Here is a 25,275-nt window from a genome sequence, read left to right on the forward strand (position 1 = left end):
CTCCCTCACCAGCAGTGCACTTTGGATAGCAGTTTTAAAGTAAAATTTCACTCCACGGGAGAGCAAATATATGACCAGTCGGACTTGCAGGCGAGAACGCTACCGACTGAGCTGTTTTGCTGTCCATCAACCAATATCACCCGCAAATGACAACCACGCAAGTACGAAACACACTTGACTCTTCTGAATTGCTTCCATGTTCTGATGGGATTGGTAGTGTTCCATCCAATAAATTTTAGGCTTCCTACGCTATGCTCATCTCATAATTGCAACATACTGGCCCTTTGCGGTTAAAAAAAAAGTCTTAAGTTTTTGATACCAAGTCCAAATTTAGGAAGTCTTCCCAATATCAACCCTTATTGCACAATACTGCTTCTCAGGGTCCTGCAGTTGTTATTTTTTGCTTTAATTGCTACTCATCTGGACTTTACCCAGATATAATCTGCTCGAAGCACACCACATGCCTTATCAATCACGACTCCCATATCCTCATAGCTCTGCGATGAGCGCACATTTCTACTGTCTTGCAGACATATCCCATTGAGAGGACATCTGTTGCTTCAGCTCAAGTTTTATCTCAATTCTGTTCTAGAAAGTATTTAATGCAACAAGGAAGTCCTTTAACTACGATCTGTACACGATTAACAAGGTTTGATGACAAGGAACCAACCTCGACTGTTGATCTTGATACTCATGGGTAACTGGGAAGCCACGGCTAAAAGGTTCTGCTGCAGTAGTTGCTGCATCAACCGCTGTTGCTCCTCTGCAGCCATTGCCATAGCAACTGAGGCTGCTGCAGCAGCCATTTTCTTTTCTGGTGGTTCCCCAGCCTCCAGCTTCTCACGAAGCTGCCCTAATGCCTGGGCCTGGGCCTGGGCTTGGGCCTGCGTCATAGTTGCTGGGTGCTGGTTACTGAGAGCTATTGGGTGGTTTAGACGAGGTGAGGAAAGAGGGCAGTCCTCTTCTGGGGTTAAAGAGAAGGGTGAAAGAAAGAGAAAAGGGACGAGTCAAAAACACCATTCGGTATACTTTCATCACATACCGATTTGGATGCTATAACCAGAATTGACAACATTTAGGTTCAGATTTTTAATTGTCGCGATGCATGAATGTACAATTCTGACAAATACTGCACTGAATGTGACTGACTGAATATAGAGTTATGACCATAAACCCACAACTTTTTGCATCACTATCATACCTTTTTTGAGAGGGGGTGGCCCTGGGGACAAGTGCGTCCCATTGCTGGGCGTATTTCCAAGACCAGGCAAATGCAGTCGGGTGGTGCTGAGGCCGGCCGTGGGGGATGGTCCAGGTGGTGGAGGGTAACCGAACAGTGGAGAGGCAAAGCTGGGCCGCCTACCCTCTCGCCGGTTGCTATCAATGGCGGCCTGCAGCTCAGCGGGGGAGCTTAGTCCTTTCCTTTCACACTCGTATGGGTACAGATACTTCATGTACCTGGAATGCAGGTGGACAGAGTGGAGGTGGAAATTATGAAGCAATGAGAAGCTGCCTATGAGAAAACAGGACTTTGTGATTTTGAACAGGAAGTTAATAATTAAATAAAAAAGGAAGTGAGAGAACTGATTGGTTAGCTGAGCCTAACATCAAGTTTCCTCTTCAGGTTGACATTAAGATGAAAGCTTTACTGAGGGTACAGATATCAGCTAAATTATGAGTTATTATTAAAATGGTGGGTCACTTTCATGGTGTGGTGAAGCAATGAGGAAATAACAAGAGAATCTCAGGCTTACTGAGTCCGTAGGGTGAAGGCGGCACTCGTGATAGAGGTCGGAAGGTTGAGGCCTTTTGTGATTTCCCGCCAGATCTTTTTATTGATGACTTCTACCAGACCCCCTTTGTCAGTCACCAGCTTATAGAGAGTGAACAGATCCAGGACTTGCTTCGCCATTATCGGAATGCGGTTCACTGGGGTTCCTCGGATAACAAGAGGGCAAAAAAGCTCAGAATTTGCTTGTTTGGCCAGAAGGACCATCGAGGTGCAAGCATTTGATCGTACCCGGTTGTCCCACAAAATGATGACACATTTATAATTGTGAATGAAAATATTTCAGAAACACAAAGCAACAATGCATTCATCAAACATGAACAAAAAATTTTTGGACATTTGTCTGTCGTGAATATTTTCAATGTGACAAAACTATTGTTACAATTAATTTCATCCATTAACTTTCCATCGATGAGTGGGGCTAATAAGACCACGGTCTCATATTCAATGAAGCAACAGTTAATTGGATTGACAAGAGGAAACGGGGGAGGGGAGGGGCAACCAGATCACAAACTGTAGATAATTTGTTTATTTAATTTCCACAAAAAGATTCTCCATAAGATTTTCCTGCGATTCCATGCAGAAATCTGCCACCACCATTTACTGCTTACCAACCCGCATCATTTCGTGTTCCACTCTGTATCAATCGTTCGCTCTCACAAGCCACGCAACTGCGGTCTTCCATAAAATATCAAATGTCTGTCATTTCTATAATTTATTCCCACTTATTTGAACCTGCAATCAATGGAAGGCAATCACTTGCACTCGTGACATGTGCTGTCCTCAAGTTTGCAGATCATTCTTGCAAACCGATTTCTTTGTTCTTGGTTTTCACCGTCCGTTTGTAACCACAGCGATATGTGAAACTGCCACCTGACTGGCTGGTGGCACATCTTACCATATCGTCGGCTCAGCAGATTATTTTTGCCATATTATTGCTCGTATTGCAGGTTCAAATGAGTAGTGGTTCAATTATTATACAGACCGATTTTCAAAGGATATACATCAACTTTCACTCACTAAATCTTCCACTGCAACTCGGAAACAATATTGAGGAAGAGCAAAATATTGACAATGAAAACCTTCTGCTAACTGTGAGGAAATTACAACAGAAATGCAACATGGCTTGTGAGAGGAGACAAAACCCTTTTATAATGTTTTAAAAAATATTCAACTGACCTGCTTGTGAAAATGACACACATCGCATTTTAAAGAATTCCTACAAAGCTCAATGTAAAAGGAAAAGATACATTGCAGAAGTCAAATTATTGAGAAGGCCATCCCATCAATTCACCTTCCTCTTCTTGCACATGGCAGGTTTGATGCCAGGTAGCTATCATTTTGTTGGGGCACAACTATGCCACTGATGCTGTGCCCCTATACAAGTTCACTGGTACTGAATTTGCCAACCTCAGAACCCCACCAGGTGTTAATTCAGAAGCCAACACGGCTCAAACTCAGGACCATAAGATCCCAAGCCAGCCACCCTAACCGCTAAGCCAACACCAGGCTTATCGATTCACCGAAACATCATCAAAAACTCATGGTCCCCTCCTTCTGACCAATTATTTATTACAGTTCTGTCATGAACCTTGACAGAAATTTATCAAACGATGAATGTAAGCCTGAATGTATGTGAAATGTCCTTGCCCCATAATACAGGCCCTCACCTCTGCATCCCCACTCCCTCCTCTTCCCCACCCCACCTCACCTCGACTCCCCTTAAACCTCATTATCACTCAGTTAATTGAATTGGACTTTGACTGGGTTTTGAAGGTTCAGTCTGTAGAGAAGACAAGCTCGGCCAACTGACAACGACCTTTCGGTTCAATCTCTAATTAACGCAACTGGTCACAAAAAAGCTGTAAGAATCCAAAGGCGTGAAAGGTCCGTGTGTGATGCCTTCAATGTGCCCAATGTGAGATTTACGGCCTGCCGCTCTTGCTTCACCAGGCAGTAACTCAGATGAAATCCATCGCAAAGACAAATAGAACCAACAGCATTCCTCTTCACGAGACCAGCCAGGTATCACGTGGGCAGTCACCCACTTGTCTCAGAGGGATAGACAGAGATAATAAAACCGTGTGAGCTTTAATGAAAGGGGTAATCCTTGTTAAGGTGGATTACTTGTGACGTTGGTTGTTTTGATGGGTACACATATCACGATGTGTTCATTGTTTCTATGAACTGACATTCACCCTATGTTTACTATTCATGCTGTATGGCATACACAGACAGGAGGTGATCAGAAGAAATAAAAAGGATGTTGAAATGGTCAGAGTACTGCAAATTCTGACGAGTTTAGGATGGTCGAAGTTACAGTCCTACAGCGACCCCTGCTATCTTGATTGTTGCATCTGGTTGTTAGGACAACCTGACTTCCCTATCGTCAAGTCAGATTGTCCCCAATCCAGACACAAACAAAAAGAACGATATGGGTACAATTAAAAAGCATGATAGAGAAAGATAATATATTTTACTGCAGTAGAGGAATGACAGGCCAAATAGTAAGAAAACGTCACCTCCTCCATAAACCCTATTCTCCTCCCTTCTCAGGATGACCCCCAACCTCACCCTCCCACTCCCTTATGATCACAATCGCCATGGCGCCGGCTTCTGCTCTTACAATGGCTGCCCGGCGGCAAAACGACTCACACAATCTTCCAGCCTAATCTCCTCACCCCGCACCTCGTAATGGGACCGCTCGGCTTACGGCCAGCCCAGGAAAGGGATAAGGAGTTGAGAGGTGGGGAGGAGCAGGAGGAGATTGGGGGTCGGGGTGTCGACGGGAGGTTTGGACCGGTATAAGAGAACTGTAGGGTGGCCTCATCAAACCCAAAAGACAACACCCATCAGAGATATTTGGCCACCCACTCTCCCTGACCAAGTGAAGCTCGTGCATCTAAAATGGATCGTGCGAGTGTCTTCCACCGTATCTTATAATTGCACTCAATTCTGGAGCGGAAGACTGGCATGAAAGCACAAAAAGATTTTCCGAAAGAGTAAAAATTATTACATCATAAAAAGGTAAATTAAGAGTAAAATTTCTTTTTATTAACATGAAATATGATGGCAATTCCTAAAATAATGATAAATGCATTTTATTAGAATTATTATATCACGATAATGTCAAAGACATCAAATGGAGACGTGAATTTTTGCTGGTGTACACTTTGCACCAAAATTTTACCTTGAGTCGTATGTGGTAATAAACAAAATAAATAGGAAATTTGTAATAAACTAAATAGATAAAAAAATAAATCCAGACAGACAAACATAATAAAAGGAAGGATAGCAACAAGCTTTCCATTAAGTGTGTACTGGGTACCTCATCAGATCAGCAATCCATGGCTTTATAGTTGTGTTTGAACTTTGCTTTCTGGTCTGCAAAGAGTACACAAACCAATATTGATCTCTTTGCTTGACCACAAAACCTCACCTCGCTCCTTCAACATCGCAAAGAAAACTCAACATCTCCGAGATGGCGGTAGATAGCACTCAAACCACCACTGCGCGCGCACGCACACACACACACACACACACACACACACACACACACACACACACACAAACACTGCTAAGACTCAACCTCCTGCTTTTGAAACATAGGGTGGCTGTGATTTAGTCAATCCAAATGAGCACCTATGAACCCTACCCTCAACGATGTTTCACTTCTAAAGAAACCCACAAACAAAAACACACCCACAATATGAATGCAAGTCAAAAGAACAACAACACACAGATGACCCAAAAACAAAACTACCTAGAAGGGCACTTGGTCGAGCGCATACCTCTGCCAATTAATACCTGATCCACGAGAACATATCAGGCCCAATACATTTTTGAACAAGTAAAAGAGCAATCAGAGATTGCAGACCCTCGCCAGGACTTGTTTTGTGTGGTGTATATTGTGTTGCGTTTGTGTATTGGTGTGTTGCATAATTAATAAGAGACATAACTAGAACTGCTACTTTATAACTGCTGGCAGTGATGACCGGGTACCAAGACATCCCTCTTTGATGGAACCCCGCTTTGATCGGACACCTGACCCTGCCCCATGACGTTTTTTTATTACTATTCAATTGAATTTAGAATGGGATTAAAATAAGTTCAATTCAGATCAAATAGAAGACCAAATAGGTATTGTCCTGTATTGGAGTAATCAGAAGGAACATAAATAAGCAAAAAGAAAAATGAAGTCATCAGGAGGAACCAGGATAGGATTCACATTTCAGCTGTTAACCCTTCAACCTTAAAAAAAAACAAATCCAGGAACAACCAAGTGAGCCTTATGTAAAAACAAAAACCCACATCAAAAAATTAAATAATTCTGGCTGCCAGACCATGTGTCTGATCAAACTGAAATTTAAAACATTTACTCCACATCACAACTACATCATAATTATGAAGTTTCACATTGATTGATGAAGCAGTTCCAGAGAAAACATTATTTAATATTTTTCTTCAATCCAATATGGCTGCCAACCCATGTGACATCAATTATTCCTTAACAATCTTGTACACCCATGCACTGAGGAACATTTATGTGAAGTTTTCCTTTGATCTGTCCAGCTGTTTCAGGAGAAGATTTTTATATGTTTTAGGGTAAATCCAATATGGCTGCCAAACCATGTGACTGATGATGTCAAATGTGAGAACTTTTTTGTTCCTCATGGATAGGCGGTCATACGTGTGACGATTCACCTTGATATGTTCAGCCATTTCAGAGAAGAAGATTTTTGAAGGTGTTTTTTTGATTATTTTTGTTTTTTAAACAATATGGCTGCCGAATCAAGTGACCGATGATGTCATCAAAAAAATTTTGTGGACCATTTTATCCCGAGATGACCCTCAAAAATTTTCATACTGATCGGATGTCGCGTTCTACATTTGCAATAATAACGTCATAAATAAGGCACCTATGTCCTATGATGTCATAATAAATCACCCTCATTCCACTTAAGGAGTATTTGCTCTGGGCCAAGTTTCAATGTTTTCCTTGGTGTGGTTTCAGCAATACAGAGGTCCAATGTTTTCTGTTTTTTCAACATGGCTGCCACACCACGTGACCTATGACATGATTATCATTATAACATTCCACATGAGTAATTGCAGCAATGGTGAAAATTTAATCTCAATCCGACAAGCGGATGCGGAGAAAAACACGAAAGTTCTTTGCGGATCAACAAACAAGAAAAAGACGCGCAGAGCACGATACTTGCAAAATCCATAAAACAAATTTGACCTGAACAATAATTGGTGGTTGAATTCAATCACCAAATCTGCAATTCCACTTCAAATTTCAAGTCAATCAGATGAAAACTGACAATTTTAGAAATTTGTCCTATGTTGACCTTATGGCCTATGTTGACCTCAAAAATAATTGGTGGTTGAATTCAGTGACCTGCAATATAAATCTTCAATTTTCAACTCAATGAGATCAAAATTTATGATTTTAGAAATCTCACCTAAGTTGTTGACCTCTGGCCTATTTTGACCTTTTGACCTTATGACCTCAAGAACAATAGGCTTCTTGCTTATGCCAAACTCTACAATGTGGTGACGTTTCGTGAAGGTCGGATTAAATTTCTGGCCTGCAGGCAATTGGCAGACAGACAGACAGACAGAATAACAAAATCGACTGACCAATGTACTTGAAAAATCTTCAATCTTGCAAGTAACAAACAAACAAACAGACAGATAGGCAAACAAATTGACCCAAAATGCAATACCCTTTCCTTTGGCGAGGGTAACAAGAAAACAAGAAAAAGAGCAATCAGAGATTGTTGGCCCTCACCAAGACTTCTTTAGTGTGGTGTGTTGTATGGTGTTTGTGAACTGGTGTGTTACATAATTAATTAGAACTGCCACTTTATAACTGCTGGCAGTGATGACCGGGTACCAAGACATCCTGCTTTGATGCAATCCCGCTTTGATCGGACATCTGACCCTGACCAATGATGGGTTTTTAAAAATTATTATTCATTATTCAACTGCATTTAGAATGGGTTAAAATAAATTCAATTCAGATCAAATGGAAGACCAAATAGGTACAATCTTGCATTGGAGTAATGAGGAGAACCAAACAAGCAAAAAGCAAAGATGAAATCATCAGGAGGAACTTGGATATGATTCACATTTCAGCTTCTACTTCTCTACTCTCAAACCCATCCAGGCACAGCCAGGTGAGTCTCATTCAAAAAAAATCAAGAAAAAAAAAACCACATCAAAAATTTAAATAATTCCGGCTGCCAGACCATGTGTCTGATAAGGGTGAAATTTAAAACGTATATTCAACATCAATACGAGATCACAATTATGAAGTTTGACGTCGATTGATTAAGGGGTTTCAAAGAAAACATTATTTAATATTTTTCTTAAATCCAATATGGCTGCCAAACCATGTGACACCAATTATTCCTTATCGATCTTGTTCACATTTGAGTTGGGAAATATTTTTGTGAAGTTTCCCCTCGATCTGTCCAGCTGTTCTGGAGAAGATGTTTATATATTTTAGGTAAATCCAATATGGCTGTTCAAACCATGTGACGTATGACATCATATGTATGAACCTTTTGTTCCTCGTGCATAGACGGTCGTATGTGCAAAGTTTCGCCTTGATCTGTTCAGCCATTTCAGAAAATATTTTTGAATGTTTTTTTAAACAATATGGATGCCCAATCACATGACCGATGGCTTCATCAAAAAAATTTGGTGGACCATTTCATCCCTAGGAGACCATCAAAAATTTTCATACTGATCAGATGTCGCATTCTCCATATGCAATTATGACATCATAACGAAGGGACCTATGACATCATAAAAATCACACTCATTCCCGATGAGAAGTTGCTACGTGCCAAGTTTCAATTTTTTCCTTGGGGCGGTTTCAGAGATAAAGAGGTCCAATTTTTCCCCATTTTTCAGACATGGCTCCCACACCATGTGACCTATGACATCATAATTAACATTAAACAATCTACATGAGTAGTCGCACCAATGGTGAACATTTAGTCCAAATCCGACAAGTGGTTGCGGATAAAAACACGAAAGTTCTGTGCAGACAAACAAACCAGCAGACAGACAGACAAACAAACAAACAAGAAGACGACGTCATGCAGAGCATGACACTTGCAAAATCCATAAAACTAATTTGACCTCCAAAATAATTGGTGGTTGAATTCAATGACCTGAAAGGCAATTCCTCTTCAAATTTCAAGTCAATCGGATGAAAATTGGCAATTTTAGAAATCTCACCTAAGTTGTTGACTTTTGGCCTATGTTGACCTTTTGACCTTTTGACCTCAAAAACAATAGGCTTCTTCTGTATGACAAACTCTACCATGTGATGAAGTTTCGTGAAGATCGGTTTAAAATTGCGACCTGTAGGTGACAAACAGGACAGACAGACAGACAGACAGAATAACAAAATCGACTAACCAATATACTTGGAATCACTTTAAAAATTAAATAATTCTCCTATCCGGATCTGGATTCTGATCTTCACCAAAATTGAATCAATTCTTCCTTGCCACACACCCAACCTGCTTACCAAGTTTCGTCCAAATCCATCCACAACTTTTTGAGACATCGTGCTATATATCATTTTTTGGCTCAATCTCTCAATGGTGAAAAATTACAAAAAAAAATTTCAAGGATCCGGATCTTCACCAAAATCTAATCAGTTCGTCCTTGTTACACACCGACCCAGCATGTCCATCCACAACTTTTTGAGATATCCTGCACACAGACAAACAGGCAAACATGGGTGAAAACATAACCTCTTTCACCTTCGATGGCCGAGGTAATCATCAATGAAATGTTCACCCAAAACCATGACAATAAAGCTTCCCTTGTAATCATAGCATGAGTTTAATACTTCAGAAAGGGAACTGTCACTAATCCAAAAATTCCAGTCTGAACCCAAACACTAACTTGAAGCAAACTCCCTAACTTTATCACAGACCAGCAACTGAGCATTAACCTCTAACCTAATTATAAACCACAACCCCTATCACAGACCTGGTTACATTGGCACTGGCCACTCAGCAAAGCTTGCGACCACGTGACCAGAAAGCCTCATGTGCATGCCGAGTGACGTGTGCCCACTTGCCCACCATTATCTCCAAGGGATGGAGACTAACTACTAAAAACAGCAACACAGTACAGATATAATTAACCCCAAATCCTGCTTGAATATAGCCAAATGTATGTCCCATTTCTCTTCCACTCACTCCGGCCTCGCTTAAAATCCCACTGGTGGAATGGCCTGGCAGTTTATATTGCATCATCTGGGTAAATCCTGCCCAGAGATTGGACACAAAACCCCTTTAAAATAAAAAAATAAAAAACTTTCATGAGAAAAGTAACTCAGGAGGGGATTTTAGGAGGGGGGGGGGGGTGAGAGTGATGCTGTTAGGAAATTGTTCAGAAAGGAAGGTAATCACAGGCAATTGGTGGGGAGGGTGGAGGAGGTGGAAGAAGAACAGAATAACATGGTTCCAAATTGTTTTCACTTCAAGTGATGCACAGTGGAAAGACAGATTTCCAAAATCATCAAATGGATGACACAGGTCTTCAGAATTCCCAGCATGCACAGCTAAACATTCAAGGTAAGATAAAAAAAATTGCAATTTTTTTTTTATATCAAGGTCAGAGAGTGAAAGTGAGATTATTTTGTTCCTTACCAAGGATGAGGGTATGTTTTAGGTTGCTTTTCCTGCTAAACACTCACAACCCATGATGTTCATTTGCCTTGCCCAATCTCCTTGACCTTTCATCCCAACCACCTATTCACTTTTCTTACATTTTGACCAACCTAGTCACATTTTGACAAAGGCAGGGGGGGGTGGTGGGAGGGATAGGTAGAAGAAAAATCTGGGAGTCTGTCTTTCCCCCAAATTATTTTGCTTTTGCATCCCTGTGACGCGTCAAAGACAGTCAGCAGCCCAGAGCGAGGCCCTTGTGCCAGAGAGACGCGATCTGGCACAAAAAGGGCATGGGGTGGCTGTGCAGAAGCAGAGAAAACACACAGCCCACAGAGCCTGAATCTGGGCCAAACAGCTTGTCAGGACCTTGATGAACGAGCGGAGCCTGACAGATCGTGATTAATGGCCGCCCGGGTCAGAGAAACAAGGGTCAAAGGTTGGCGGCTATGTGGCGCTATACCACCCACCCCCACCATCTGACTTCCACCCCCTCACAAGCTCTCAATTAACAACTTTGCCTTGTCCTCATGTTAAGCAGAACAAGGGAGATTATTTCAGCTGGCTACTGCAATCTCAGAGTTGAGTTGGACAGTTAGGGTAGGGATAGGTATGCATGGGGATATCGAGACAGGACAGTTATAGCACCAGAGTGTTCAACACATGAAGGGGTTATCAAAATAATTTAAATGTTTTATTGATCTGCCATTGGCAAATACCACATCGGATTGTTTTTATAATTATAGGTTCAGTGTCTCACTGCTCTCTGGCTGTTTTAAATCATTGTTTTGTATTTTTTAATAATATTTTATCTGCAATTCTTTAACTTCTTTCAACTTCCTCCAATCCCCCTATCTTCTGCCACAACTGCCCCCCCCCAATCCCCACCCTACTTTCTCCTTCAATTCTTCCCTCCTCTGTCAGAAAGCTGTGGCCAATAAATGTGGCATCGTTAAATGTGGCCATTACGGCCAAATCCGGCTAAAGGGCCATTACCGGGGCCAGGGGGATCAAATGACCCCCCTGATTTAATAAGGACTAGCCTGGTCAGCCTCTGTGCCCCACACCCTGACAAAACCAGCCATCTCTGGCTATCCCCACTCCACCCAAGTCACCCCTCATCTTGTAAAACATTTCCATTAACATTATGTGGCTATGTTGAAGTAAATGTATGAATTTCGATTTGTATTGTCAAACTTACTGTCTTGTCAGTTTCTACAATAATTAACTCGCTCTGCATTCATTCATTACCATCGGTGCAAGTGATGTAAAAGTAAGTGATCCAAAATTACCTAAATGATTATAGTTGGCGTCAGTGGTCTCGGTCTCTCTCTGTGTCTGTGTGTCTGTCTGTATCTCTCTGTCTGTCTCTCTCTCTCTCTCTCTCTCTCTCCCTCTCTCTCTCATATTCAATTGCACTGAATAGGGCCTACAGGGTAGCTCAAGAATGAGTCGAGGGTCTTTAAATCTACATCACCATCGCATCAAGGAGACCATATTTGCAAAAAGTAAAAAGTAGAGACAAGAATAACCCTAAAGTAATAATAATAATAGGAGAGAGATTGATCCAGACACAAAGATATGACAGAGGCAATAAAATAAATTGCACAAAAATTAGTACATTCAAACAAGAGGAGCAAAAACTCTCGACATGAACTGTCAGAGAAGACCAGCCTTCAAACAATAAGTACAGACTACAGTGTGTAACTCCACATGTCTACGCATCATGTAGTGATCTGTACCTTTCTATTCATTTAGCCTCCATGTCCATTTGAAGGATCCACCGTATCTTCATTCACTGCTCTTCCTAGCAAACTGATCCACAGACAAACAACTCTATATGAAATATCCCTGTCATATTTCTCTCCATTCTTTATTTTTCCTTTACTTTCAAACCTTGTCCCCTTGTTCTGTCACTTGGCAATGATTCGAAAAACATCCTTCCTCAAGGATTTGATTCCCCCAAACACAGCCTGACCTTTCTTACATTTATACAAAGCTAATGCTGTGCATGGCACTAAAACCTTTCCTTTGAAACAGCTTTTCTCTGTAATGGTGGACAAAGAGATCTTCTCAAATAACCAAAGGTAAAATACCAAAAGAAGAGGTGATTAACATGAAAATTATAAATTTGAATCTTATTCAGGATTTGCAGAACTCAATACCATAAAGCACTACATCAAATGGGCAACACATCGTGATGATCTACCTTTCATCACGGGAAGACACAAGGGGTTAATTAAAATCTCATGGAGGGACAAAAAAAGAAAGCAATTTTATTTCTTTGAAAAACTTGTCATCCCTTAAAGCTGAAAGCTGCAAGGGTGCTAAAATTACACACGAATCAATTGGCAAGGATAGAAAGGAGTAAAGTAGGATATGAAGAAATATTCACAACAAATCGGATGAAAAAAGAAATAAAAAACAGGAAGAATAGACCGTATTGTGAATATATTTCACTGCCCTTGCATATCTTTAACATAATGAGTGGACATGCACACGCACATACACACACACACACACACACACACACACACACACACACACACACACACACACACACACACACACATACACTCACATATGCATGCACACGTGCTTTTTTTTTCTTAAAATAAGATCTGGAGAGAGGCTACTTTATGGGAGGTAGGTGGTGCAGGGCTATAGAGGTGTGCAAGAAGTATAGGATGAGACAAATGTGTAAAGGCTTGGGAAATAGTGAGCGAACGAGGGCTGGGGGAAGCTTAATGGCAGTTTAATGGTGGCTACTGCACCCGTCTGGTTCCTTTTACTACATGCAGGTGTCTTCCGGCCCATTTCACCCGTGTAAAAACCCCTTGATTCTGCTCACCATGTACTAAAAGATCTAACGATTCAAGCTGTAATCCAGCACGATTCTACCAGCTGGCTTTTTGGTTGTTGAACAGCAGTATCCCTGCAAGATCACGTACTAGCTTTACACTCAGTGCAAAAAGGAAAGAAGGATGCAGCATTAAAGACAAAGACAGATACTGAGAAGCAAGAGTGAGGGAGGCGGCTTGAGCCAATGTAAACTGTACCATGTTTGCTTGGTTAAAGGGGGTGGAGAAGTAATAAGGGGTGTGAGTGCACGCTGGCAGTGGATGGAGGTGTGTACGGGGTTAACACGGGGTAGGTGGTCGTACAGAGGAAAGGGGGTGCCAAATTCCACAACTCACCCCAGCAAGAATACAAATACAGACGTTCAACCCCCTCATGTGCACACGTAAAGACAGATGCGAAAAAGTGACACACAGAGACACAAAACAAACTTGAAGAGCTAAGTGCAGCTCAAAAGAGAATGATACAAACACTGATTTAAAAGTCACATTGATTTAAACAGTGTTGCTTTAGAGAAAGCAATGCAATGTACAAAGATAAAGTCAAGAGACAAGGACTTCCATTGAAATTTCAAGTCAAACTGACAATATTCCAAGGTCATGAAGAACAAATCATTTGTTTCGTAGAAAGAGGTCAAATTCATTTCGCTTACGTTGGTTGATTGAACATTGATTTGGGTTTCATGAGTTATGTATAGACTATAGGACATGGAAATTGAATCCCAATGTTGTATTTTTATTCTTGACAAAGACATGATTTTTTTTTCTTTTTTTAAAGTAAAGAAAGGAAACAAAAAAAAATCAAACCAATAACAATGGGACACCCAGTTTAATGCCCATCCAAGGGACAGCACATACTTTCATGAATCACCCTGCCTGTGAAACACTGGGTTGATGGTTTATAGCTGAGGTGAGAGTCAAACTCAGAGTAGACAGCTTAGAGGCAAGTGTGCATACCGAGAGGCTATCCTGCCAACCCAAAGTGATGTCAGGTGTCATCATTAATTCTCTGAAAATTACCAAAATTACATGTTACTAGCATTTATAATACTGCTTTAGTACATTCTCACACCTTACTCCCCCCCCCCCCATAGAGAAAGCTACGCTTTAAGCACGCCTAAACTGTGGCCAGTGCCAAGCTACGGCAGAGCGCTTCGCTATCTGATCTAACCTCGACATGATGGGACAACTTGCAAAACGTAATCAATTTCTAACAACCTAAACAACATGGTGGATGCTTCAAAATGTACTGGCCGGACATCAAAGATATAAATCACTCAATAGGCAATGTTTGGCAATTTTGCTTCCACGCCATCTGAGCATATCAAACTAAAATTCCCCCCTTCTCCCCTACCCCCATTCCTTCAACTCACGTTCATTTGAATATGTGGTTCAGATAGAAACACACCGTGTAGTTCATAACTCAGTTCACTTACAGATTGGTATAATAATGCCTCTTGGAATAGAATGGCATGTAGCGCTAATAAGGTATCAGATTCCATTGGAGCCATAAACGTCCCGTTGTAGAATGTCTGCAACAAGACATGACTGCACATATATAAAGCAAGAGAAGGACCGAGAAACCAGTCTGGCAAGTTGAACGAAGGAATAAACATTGTTTGCTCAAGACAAGCCCACTAAAGCAGAGTAATTCATGACTACGTGTCATTATATCAAATTCGGTGAATTTACAAAACATTGAAAACATGGCAACAATTTCGCTTGTTGGATTATGTTCTCAGGTGCAGGCATGTTTGGTTGTGCTGAATATTCTGATAGATAATTTGGCCACCTGTATTTTGTAAATGTGGATTTTCGATAGCTTGAGGTTCAGAAGATTCAGCAGAGAGACGAGAGTTTGAAAAACTTCAAGTGCACAGCAAAAGTCAGTTCCTTGTTCTCTTTTCATTGAGCTGTTATTGATTGAAAGAAGGTATTTTAGTCAAAAACTATAAAGAGCGGAGAAATAAATCTGACAATCGGAAAATGGTCTGAAAAATTACATTGTCCACGAGGCAGAGAAACAAGTGCAACTTCGTCTGAATGTTCGATAGCCGCAGAACCTTGTTGTACAAGTTCTATTCTTTTCTTTTCATTGGAAATTAAAAACCCATCTTTCCTTGTTCTAAAAGCTAAACCTAACCAGTCTCTCCTAAAACCCTTATGAACACGTAACAGCTAAATGCTGATCGTGTCTCTTTAACATGGTGGTGTTTGGGAGATAAACCGATTGAGCTTTTCTTTTTATTATTCTTCTTCTCCTTCCTCTTCTTCTTCTACTACTACTACTCACACTGATCTCTATACGAACTAGATAGGATGCCTAACGTTAATTGACTGGGGGTGAGACTGTGCCACTGATGCAATGCCCCTGTTACCAGTGCACTGGTACTCAGTTTGCCGACCTCAGAAGGATGACAGGCTGAGTCAACCCTACCTGGTGTTAATTCAACGGCTCAACAGTGGCTTGACCTCAAGACACTAGATCTTAAGCCAGCCACCTTGACCGTTAAGCCAACACCAGGCTCCCCCAACACTTCTTACACTCCATGATCCCAGCTCAAGAGCAGAGCCGCAGGCATACCTCCCAACTCACACATCATTCTCCAGTCCACGGAGTCATGCTGGATGCTGCTCAAGGTCTGTGTCTGTTACAAATTCCCATTCCATTCCTTCCCTCCATTTGGAGGCATGTCGGACACTGCCAATAAAAAGCATAGATCTTGAACTCTGTCTTCGATCAAAAGGACAAGGCCCCAAATCCATCCCTTCCTGTATGCATCCTTTCCACCATTACAGAAAGTTCCCAACAGCATACGAACTTCTCCACTGTCATGGTGGAGCCAGCTCAACACATCTTCCACAACTGCTCCTTACAACACAAGTGCCCTAAACCTCAGGAACTCTGCTTCATTCCCATCATATCCTCTTTCCTGTCTCTGTCACTGGTCCTTATTGGATTGGCAATTTCCTTCATGTTGGAAAGTTGCAAACCACTTCGATCTGTAACAGAAGTTCCAAAACCGATCCACTCAACGACGGACCTATCAGCCTTCTTGCCATATGAAGCAATGGAATGGAATCCATCATTACAGCTGACCTCGGGCCCTATCACTTATCTAACTTGCTCGCTAATCTCTGCCAACCAGTTTGGCTTCTGACCAGGCCATTCCACCTTGGATATGTTACTCCTTCTGATACAGCAGTGGATGGATGCAGCCTGACACATAAACAAGAGGTTCGGATCATCGCTCTTGCTTTTAATTTTCCGGCATCCCGTATTTCTTTCTGAGTCATCTTCCTTTGGTATTCAGGGCCCACTGCTCTAGTGGTTGTCTGATTTCCTCTACAAGTGGAAAAAAGTGGGTGGCCCTTGACGGTGCCATGATCTATCCCTTCAGACTGGGGTTCCACAAGGCAACATCTCTGGACCTACTTCATTCTTGATCGATATCAATGATCTGTTGGATTCTCTTGAAAACCAACTTTACCATTTTACCAATCACTCAACACTCCACAAAACTCTGCAGAACACTTATGAAAGGCTGGTCACTGCTGAATCTCTTTCATCAGACCTGGACAATATAAGCCGTGGTCAGCCACTTAGAATTTCATATTCAGCTCCAGTAAATCACCCACCAGCTTTCATGCTGCGTCTCCACAAGGAAAGGCAATAAAATCATCCAATGTGCTTCTCTAGACAGCCACTGGAAGAGGTGCCGTCCCTGGAACTCCTTGGTTTCACGATCTGCCATAGTCCTTCATGGGAGGATCATATCACCAAGACAGATACTGAGAATACTAGCACCAAGACAGATACTAGCATCCAAGGCCAGTCACCATCTGGGTATTTTCCATAGAGCTAAGGCATTCTTGAGCTGCACCAAGTTCATCATGGTGTACAAGGCTCTCATATGGAGCTCCCTGGAGTATAGCTCCCTACTCTAGGCTGGTGCGTTCGCTTCTCACTTTGTTCCTCTTGGGGCGGTAAAAAATAATGCCTTGCACACCACTGAAATTTTACGGAAGGAGACGGAGTCCCAAGGACTATCATTCTCCTACCAATGGCAAGTTGGTGGGCTCTCTATTTTTCCAAATGTACATCCAGCATTGCTCCTCCTGCCCTCTTATAACTCTGCCCTCCCCAAGCCACTCCAGGTCACATACTTTACTCAAGAAACTCTTACCTGCTTTCCATCGCAAAGTCCAGGTTGGTTGCTTCCCCCCCCCCCTTTTCCTCCCCTTACCCCCACCCCCACCCCATACCCTTTAGTATATTGTGAACCTGCTGCCCTTTATCTATTAACTACTGCATGAGCCAAGAACCTCATTTGAAATACCTTGATGTGAAGGCAGTTATGGTATCAGCTCGGCACGTATGATGTCATAACTCACAATCAACCTTTCGAAAGTTGTTTCTCATTAATATATTTTTAATAACTTTTGCAGAACAGTATTTTATTCACATAAAAGAAGATGACAAGCTTGTAAAACATGGTCACAATACCCTGTTAAAAATTTAATTTGTGATCGCAAGCAGTTCGCTTTAATCAGTCGCTATGCATTCAGGTCGGTGATAATGTTAAAGTTTGGAGTTTTGTCACTTCCTAGTTTATCAGCATGTCCAGCTGTATGTATGAACACGTCGGGTTTATTTATAAGCAAAATGTCTCCAAACTTCATCATTCCTCGATATTTTGTTGACAGAACAGAATTTAGTTTCAACTTTAGTTTTCTACAACTCCACACCACTTCATGCTCCAGAGAATCTTCCTTAAACATCTATAGGGTGATGCTCAATTTCTTTTGAGATGGTGCATTATTTTTACTGGGGTGTTATTTACCTGGTTCTTTCTCTTGAATATACAGTGTTGGCAAAAAAAAAACATTGTTGAGATATTGAAAGGACGTTCTTGGTTATACTTTTCTGTGTGTCCTTTCACCTTTGCACCCGTTAGTGAGAACAACCCATCCACACTAGCAACCACTAAAAAGTCAATCATACGTCACCCCCATGTATTACCTGGAGTCAAATGTGTAAAACGTTAAAAATCCATAAAGAAACATCTGATTTTCTCCAAATTTCTTGCAATTGAACGTTAAACACTAGCGAATGCCAAAATGTAATTATATGTGGAATAAGGATTCAAAATTAACAGTCCAAAGCTCAGCACGAGAGTACATATCCTCTCCATGTATTACCTTAGGTAACGCACCATAAACATCAAAAAAACAAAACGTCAAAATCATGACATTTTCTCCAAATTTATTTCAGCAACAGTAGCAACTGCTAAAAATGAAATCATACACCAAACTAAGAATGAGGAATAAGCTGTACGAGTGTCCCAAAGTGCTATTGTTTATAAAGCCAAAAGCTGTCCCTGATGTGAAATTACATATGAAATCCTAAAATACTAATTATAAGCCAACCATGCACAATCCATTTATCATATTTCAGCTACACAAGTCAGACATGCGACGAAATGTATCATTTGTTTGAAAAAAAATTCAGTTGGACACATTTATGAGTTGAAATCAGTTGCGGCCTAGCACGAGTCGAAACCCTCTGAGAAGACCCCAGCACAGTTCCATTTTATAAACTGTAATAAAGTGATAACTACTGGCACCACAGACACGAGACTTACCTTCATCGGGAAAGCAGCACGTGTTTCAGATGCTTACGTCGAAGGACACAAAGTCGGTGTTAACTTGTAAGCCATGTTGTGTATTACTCGCACATGATAATATATGTTGAGCAAAAATAAAACTGTTTCAATTTCTTCATTTATTTTATATACTTAAAGGTAACTGTGAGCCTGGTGTTGGCGCAGTGGTTGGGGCAGCGGCTTGGGATCCAAAAGGTCCTGAGTTCAAGCCCCGTTGGGCCACTGAATGAATACACCAGGGGGTTGACTCAACCTGTCATCCTTCCGAGGTCGGCGAAGTGAGTACCAGTTTACTGGGCCGGTGTATACCCCGGTTAAAATAGGTGTACCATATCCCTGTTGTAAGAGGCGACCAGGGTTGCGTCAGGAAGGGCATCCGGCGTAAAACATGTGCCAAATCACTATGCGGATGATCCGCTGTGGCGACCCCTAACGGGAGCAGCCGAAAGAAGAAGAAGAAGAAGAAGAAGAAGAAGACTTAAAGGTAACTGTAATATTAAATTGACTTTGACACAAAGTTGAATTATTATCAACTTATCTTTAATGCCCGGTTAGGGTGGTGGGCTTTGGATCCGAGGGTCCTGAGTTCAAATCCTGCTCAGCTGTTGAATTAATACCAGATGGGGTTGACTCTGCCTGTCATCCTTCCGACGTCGGCAAAATGAGTGCCAGCATGCTGGTATACTGTGTTGGAGTGGTGACCTGTCCAAGATTGTGCCCAATAGCCAAGGAGACTGCTTAGGCAGCACCAACACTCTGTCCGGAGTATGGTCCCAATCTCCTTCTCCTTGGGATTCCATAATCCTGAGTTCAAATCCCATTTGGCTGTTGAATTAATACCAGGTGTGATTGACTGCCTGTCATCCTTCTGAGATCGGCAAAATGAGCACCAGCTTGCTGGTGTGTTGGAGTGGTGACCTGTCCAGGATTGTGCCCAATAGCCAAGGAGACTGTTTGGGCAGCCCCAATGCTCTGCACAGAGTATGGTCCTGATGGCTGGACCTATATTCCACACTTCTAACTTCCCATAAATGTTTAACCACAGAAGTGAAAACTAGAAGGGCACTTGATTGAGTGCATCTCTCTGCCATGTAATGGCTGATCCATGAAAATGTATTGGGCCCAATACATTTTTGAAATATCATGCTCTGCATTACTAAATCGTTTATGGCCTGATCTCTCAATAGTGAAGAATCACTTTTTAAAAATTAAATAAATATCGTACTTCCAGATCCGGCTTCGGATCTTCACCAAATTCGAATAAATTTGTCGTGGTCTCACACTCAACCTGTCCACAAAATTTCATCTGAATCCGTCCACAACTTTTTGAGATATCGTGCTATATATCGTTTTTTGGCCCAATCTCTCAATGGCGAAGAATCACTTTAAAAATTCTAGTATTTGGATCTGGATCCGGATCTTCACCAAAATATAATCAGTTATCCTTGTCACACACCGAACCTGTCCACAAAATTTCATTCAGATCCGTCCCCAACTTTTTGAGATATCCTGCATACAAACAAAACAGACAAACAAGAGACGTCGTGCAGAGCACGATACTTACAAAATCCAAAAAACACATTTGACCCCAAAAATAATTGGTGGTTGAATTCATTGACAAAATATGCAACTCCTCTTCAAATTTCAGGTGAATCGGATGAAAATTAACAATTTTAGAAATTTGGCCTATGCTGACCTTTTGGCCGATGTGGACCTCAAATATAATTGGCTGGTTGAATTCTGTGACCTGATATGAAAATCCTCTTCTAATTTCAAGTCAATGAGATGAAAATTGACACTCTTAAAATCTCACCCAAGTTGTTGACCTTTGGCCTATGTTGACCTTTTGACCTCAAAAACAATAGGCTTCTTCCTTATCACAAACTGTACAATGTGGTGAAGTTTCGTGAAGATCGGTTGAAAAGTGTGATCCGTAGGCGATAAACAAACAGACAGACAAATGAAATTGCTCGTTGAGCAAGGAATTGCCGGAATAACTTTGTCATATCTCCATGATCTCTGAAAAAACAAAAACCTGGAAATCAATTTGGTTCTTATAAGTCGATAGTGCTACTGTTTAATGAGTTATAGCACTTAGTTTGGTCATGATCATAACTTGGAAGTCAATCGCAATTTGAAAGTTAAGAATTTCGGTTTTTCAGTGACCTTGACCTTGACCATTGACCTAGATTCACCAAAAACGACAAGTGTCTAAGTTGGAGCATGGCCGACGTCTGTACCCAGTTTGGTCATGATCGCTGAAACGGTGTGGCTGCTACAGGGTAAACAAACACACAAACAAATAGACACACAGAATAACAAAATCGACAAACCAATGTACTTGCAAAATCGAACAGAAAGGGGTGAAAATCTAACCTCCTTCACCTTCAGTGGCAGAGGTAATCATCCAAACTTTGCACAGTACTGTACATAAATAGCAAAATATATTGTTATTACTTACATATGTATACTTATGTATTGAGAAAAATTCCATCGGTTGTTGAACTATTGTATTTCATTCACAGAACTTGGTGAACACCCCTGCACAATTTGTACTGCTGTGTTTTCTTCCCTCCATCTTTGTAATGAATTCGTTATTTTTAAAAAAAGATCTTTTTGGAATGATTGTGCTGGCCTTGGTGACATTTTGACTGATCATGCAGTCTTTAATACAGTCAATATATAGATATTTATCGATCGATATTTTTGCCATTCAAATGTTTCAATTCACCTCCCTTTTTAACATTGACATCAGACTAATGCTGAGGTTTGTACATAAATCACACATTGGGAGAGATCAGTGTATTTTCACATAAATAATTGCAAGGACATTGGTAATTAGACAACGAGTGAATCAATTCAACATATGACATTTGATCCTGGAGATTCCAGCATCGAGAAACCTTGGATTCAGATGGCAATGTTAAACGGGCCAATTGTTGAGATGAAAGACTCTCTGTTACGTCCATTTTCATTATCAAAATAATTGTCTGTTTTGGTGGGGAGATGTCAAATTGATAAATGGGAACATATGTATATAATTGAGTACGGTAGTATTCCATATGTGTGGATGGAAAGGGAAAAATATGCACTAAATTTACCAATAGAGCATCGTCATTTCAGAATGCTATCATTGCCGTTGTACCTGTAACATCAAAATGAGCTTTTGCTTTGTTGATGAGAGTTTGAAATTTTTGTATTTTTCACAAAATTTTTGCTAATACACATTACATCAGGGAAACTTAAAAACCCATGACCATGAAAGCTGACTACTACGCTTATCCATTGATGTAAACGAACCAATAGGTATAGATAGTTACCCTTACCAATACCACTACAAGCAGCCGATTTATGCCTCAGTTAATGCAATCAAAATCACCAGGAAATTAAAGGCCACCGTATATCTGCATGACAGGCCATTCAGTCAATGCAACTCATCCAATTTGAGGTGATAAAACAAGACTAAAACAGTCAGGATGTATTTATTGGGCCTGAACTGGTCACCTTACTGTGAAGAACAAGTGATGGATTGCCTATGTGGAGCGGTGCAGGTTTCGAGACAAAATGAATGGTCATTTTGGTGATATTCACCATGTTATGATCCATCATGGCACAACTATTTTTGACACAACCATGGCTTGCCAAAAGGGATTGACACAGTGCATATCGACACAGTGCATATCGCAAAAGGGATCGACACAGTGCATATCGTGTGAATTACCCGAGGAGGATCTGGAAATGAAGGTGTCTTCATATTGACAGAGAGAGGTTCGAGGAAGTGCTCGGCATAATTACACCGAATATCCAGAGCCGGAGCACAACGTTTTCATCCCACATTGCTCTGATGAACCGTGGACCTCTTATCACGAAGTTTCATTAAGGGGATACATACTCATCTTCACTACATAAAATATTTCCCACCCAAGGCTCAAAACGAGAAGCAGAAGAAAGAATGATCAAGACTTTAACTGTACACAATTTGTAGCTGTATGCTGGTTAGCAGATAAATCCCTGTAACAAACGGCAGCCCATAATTCTCATTGAAGACTTTTTTTTTTTAAATGAGTTCCCTTCCAAGGAACTTCTATGCAGGAGGAGGCCATTAAGCCCATCAAAGCCTGCATTATAATTACCAACCTATGGTTGTTTGTGTGTGCTCTATCCATTACAAATGCTGAGCATCAAGCAAGGATGTAGCACGTACTATTTTTACACTTTGGTTTGACCCACCCGGGTTGTGAACCGTGGACCTCCCACACTCGAGAGTGGACTCTCTAAACATTACTTGTCACCAATATCAAACAACGAAGATGTGCAAGGAACTTTGACAAAGGAGGGGGCTAATTGACCCATGGTGCCGGCACATCAGACATCGCAACCTCGGTCTTTCCAGATTTTGACGGCAATTTGGACATCCCATATCAAGAAATTTGACATCACCTCGACTTTGTTTCCAGAAACCACTCATCGCAGGTGAAAAACCTGGGTTCGATCTCATCCAGGTTTACCCGCAACTCGCTTTTACACTCGACCCAAGTTGCAAAATTCCAGTTTCCATGCAAAGCGAGTTTTCGACGGAAACGGCCAGTTCTTTTCCAACAAGTGTTGGACAATTTGCTTCTGACATTCCCAAGAAATCTTTGGAGCTTCCTTTGTTTGGAAAAAAAAAAAGTGACGCGACAATATTAAAGGACAGAAAATTGAAGAGAAGAGATGACATTTGTTGTGTTTGAAAATCAGAAGAGACACCCACTCGTCACTTGATTGGTCGGTGTTGTGGTGAAGTTCCACCAGTCTCGCTTTGGCCTGCATTCAGAGAGGGTCTGATGAAAACAATTGGGCACGGCTCTAATTGCCAGCCAATGCAGGTTGGTTAAATGAACCTCAAAACGCAATATTAGTGATAGCCGGGATTCCAACCCAGGTTGAGTCATGCATGGAAATGAGGCACTACTGTAACGGTAGTTGATAGAGTCATTCATTTCTACAAGAAGCAGGAATGTAGAATTGCAAGACCAAAAAGTGTCTTCAACAGGAAGCTACTTGTTTCTGCTTAAAAAAAAAAGGCTACAGAATTAGAGTCATTAGGAAGTATAAACCTTGAGCCCATTCTCTTATACTACATTGCTATATGTATGGCTCTGCTCAGAGCTTCCGGGAATCAAACATGAAATGACCATGATATATACATGGATGCACAATTGAAAACAATAAAATGAAAGAGGTTTGTTCACCTACGAAGATGATGCTGATGAACTCGATGGAGAGGAGATCAACCCATTCTGGAAGACCATGTTCATGGACAGAAACCTCCACACGGATATGGCGCCAAAACGATGGATAGCACAATATCTCAAAAAGTTATGGACGGATTCAGATGAAACCTCGTGGACAGGTTGGGTGTGTGACAATAACGAATTGGTTCGATCTTGATGAAGATCTGGATCCGGATCCGAGATTTTAAAATTTCTGAAAGTGATTCTTCACCATTGAGAGATCGGACCAAAAACGATACAAACAATGATGTTTCAAAAAGTTGTGGATGAACCATGATATAACTTTGGATGAGTTGAGTCGGTGACTAGAACAAGTCGATTAGATTTTGGTGTGTGACAACTTCACGGTCTGGATACAGATCCGACCCATCAGTGGGATACAAAATGTAAACTGTTCAGTCGAGTGGGGATGGGGGCTCTACCGAGTGCTGTTCTAGTTGAAGAGTGCAGTCATGTTGAACCCACTCCAAGAAATAAGGATAATTTAGGTCAATAGACAAGAAGCTTTGAACACTGTTTTGTGATTTATTTCTTCCGGTAGACTCGATTGTGCTCTCCGATACATTTCACAGTGTCAGTTCGAATTAGAGCCAGAGAGGTACGTGAAACACAATTCCGTTCTGTTTCGTATGCGACGTACTGTCATCAGCATTCGAGGACAAAGAGACTTACAGACGCCATTTACATACTCCAGCATTTGCTCAAGATTTTGTTTGGGTCTTTTTAAAGTAGAGTGTAAAATGTGCAACACAAGTAGATAAATGACCGTAACTGAAAATCTTCTCTTCCACATTAGCTTTTTACATTTTGATCACATGGCACTCACTTTCGAGGATCAACCTTTAACCGTCTTTCACCTCTTTAAGTCATTCGCCCACGACTTCACAGTTAAATAGTAAAGGGAATCTCAAACCTCAGGATGTTCACCATTTCCTGTAGTGTCAATGCCTTTCTTTGTCGAATATTTTATCAAATATGTTT

The 25,275-nt window shown here is 41.2% G+C and overlaps 1 protein-coding gene across 5 annotated transcripts in view; it reads right to left on the reverse strand.

The window, feature by feature from the left end:
- The window catches only part of ARID3A (AT-rich interaction domain 3A), a 196,781-nt gene that overhangs the window by 44,062 nt on the left and 127,444 nt on the right, over window positions 1-25,275 (reverse strand). For 4 of the 5 annotated variants that reach the window (XM_085892426.1, XM_085892425.1, XM_085892421.1 and 1 more), the window contains 3 exons: window positions 1,755-1,938; window positions 1,202-1,458; window positions 671-964 (listed from right to left, as the gene is read on the reverse strand). In XM_085892426.1, coding sequence (XP_085748552.1) covers window positions 671-964; window positions 1,202-1,458; window positions 1,755-1,938 — 735 coding nt within the window. The remainder of the gene's footprint in view (window positions 1-670; window positions 965-1,201; window positions 1,459-1,754; window positions 1,939-25,275) is intronic. The other variant, XM_085892422.1, reaches the window with a different exon arrangement.

The sequence above is a fragment of the Eptatretus burgeri genome, chromosome 8, assembly GCF_056783735.1.
Source record: "Eptatretus burgeri isolate ZD-2024b chromosome 8, Ebu_testis_v1, whole genome shotgun sequence".
NCBI lineage: Eukaryota > Metazoa > Chordata > Myxini > Myxiniformes > Myxinidae > Eptatretus > Eptatretus burgeri.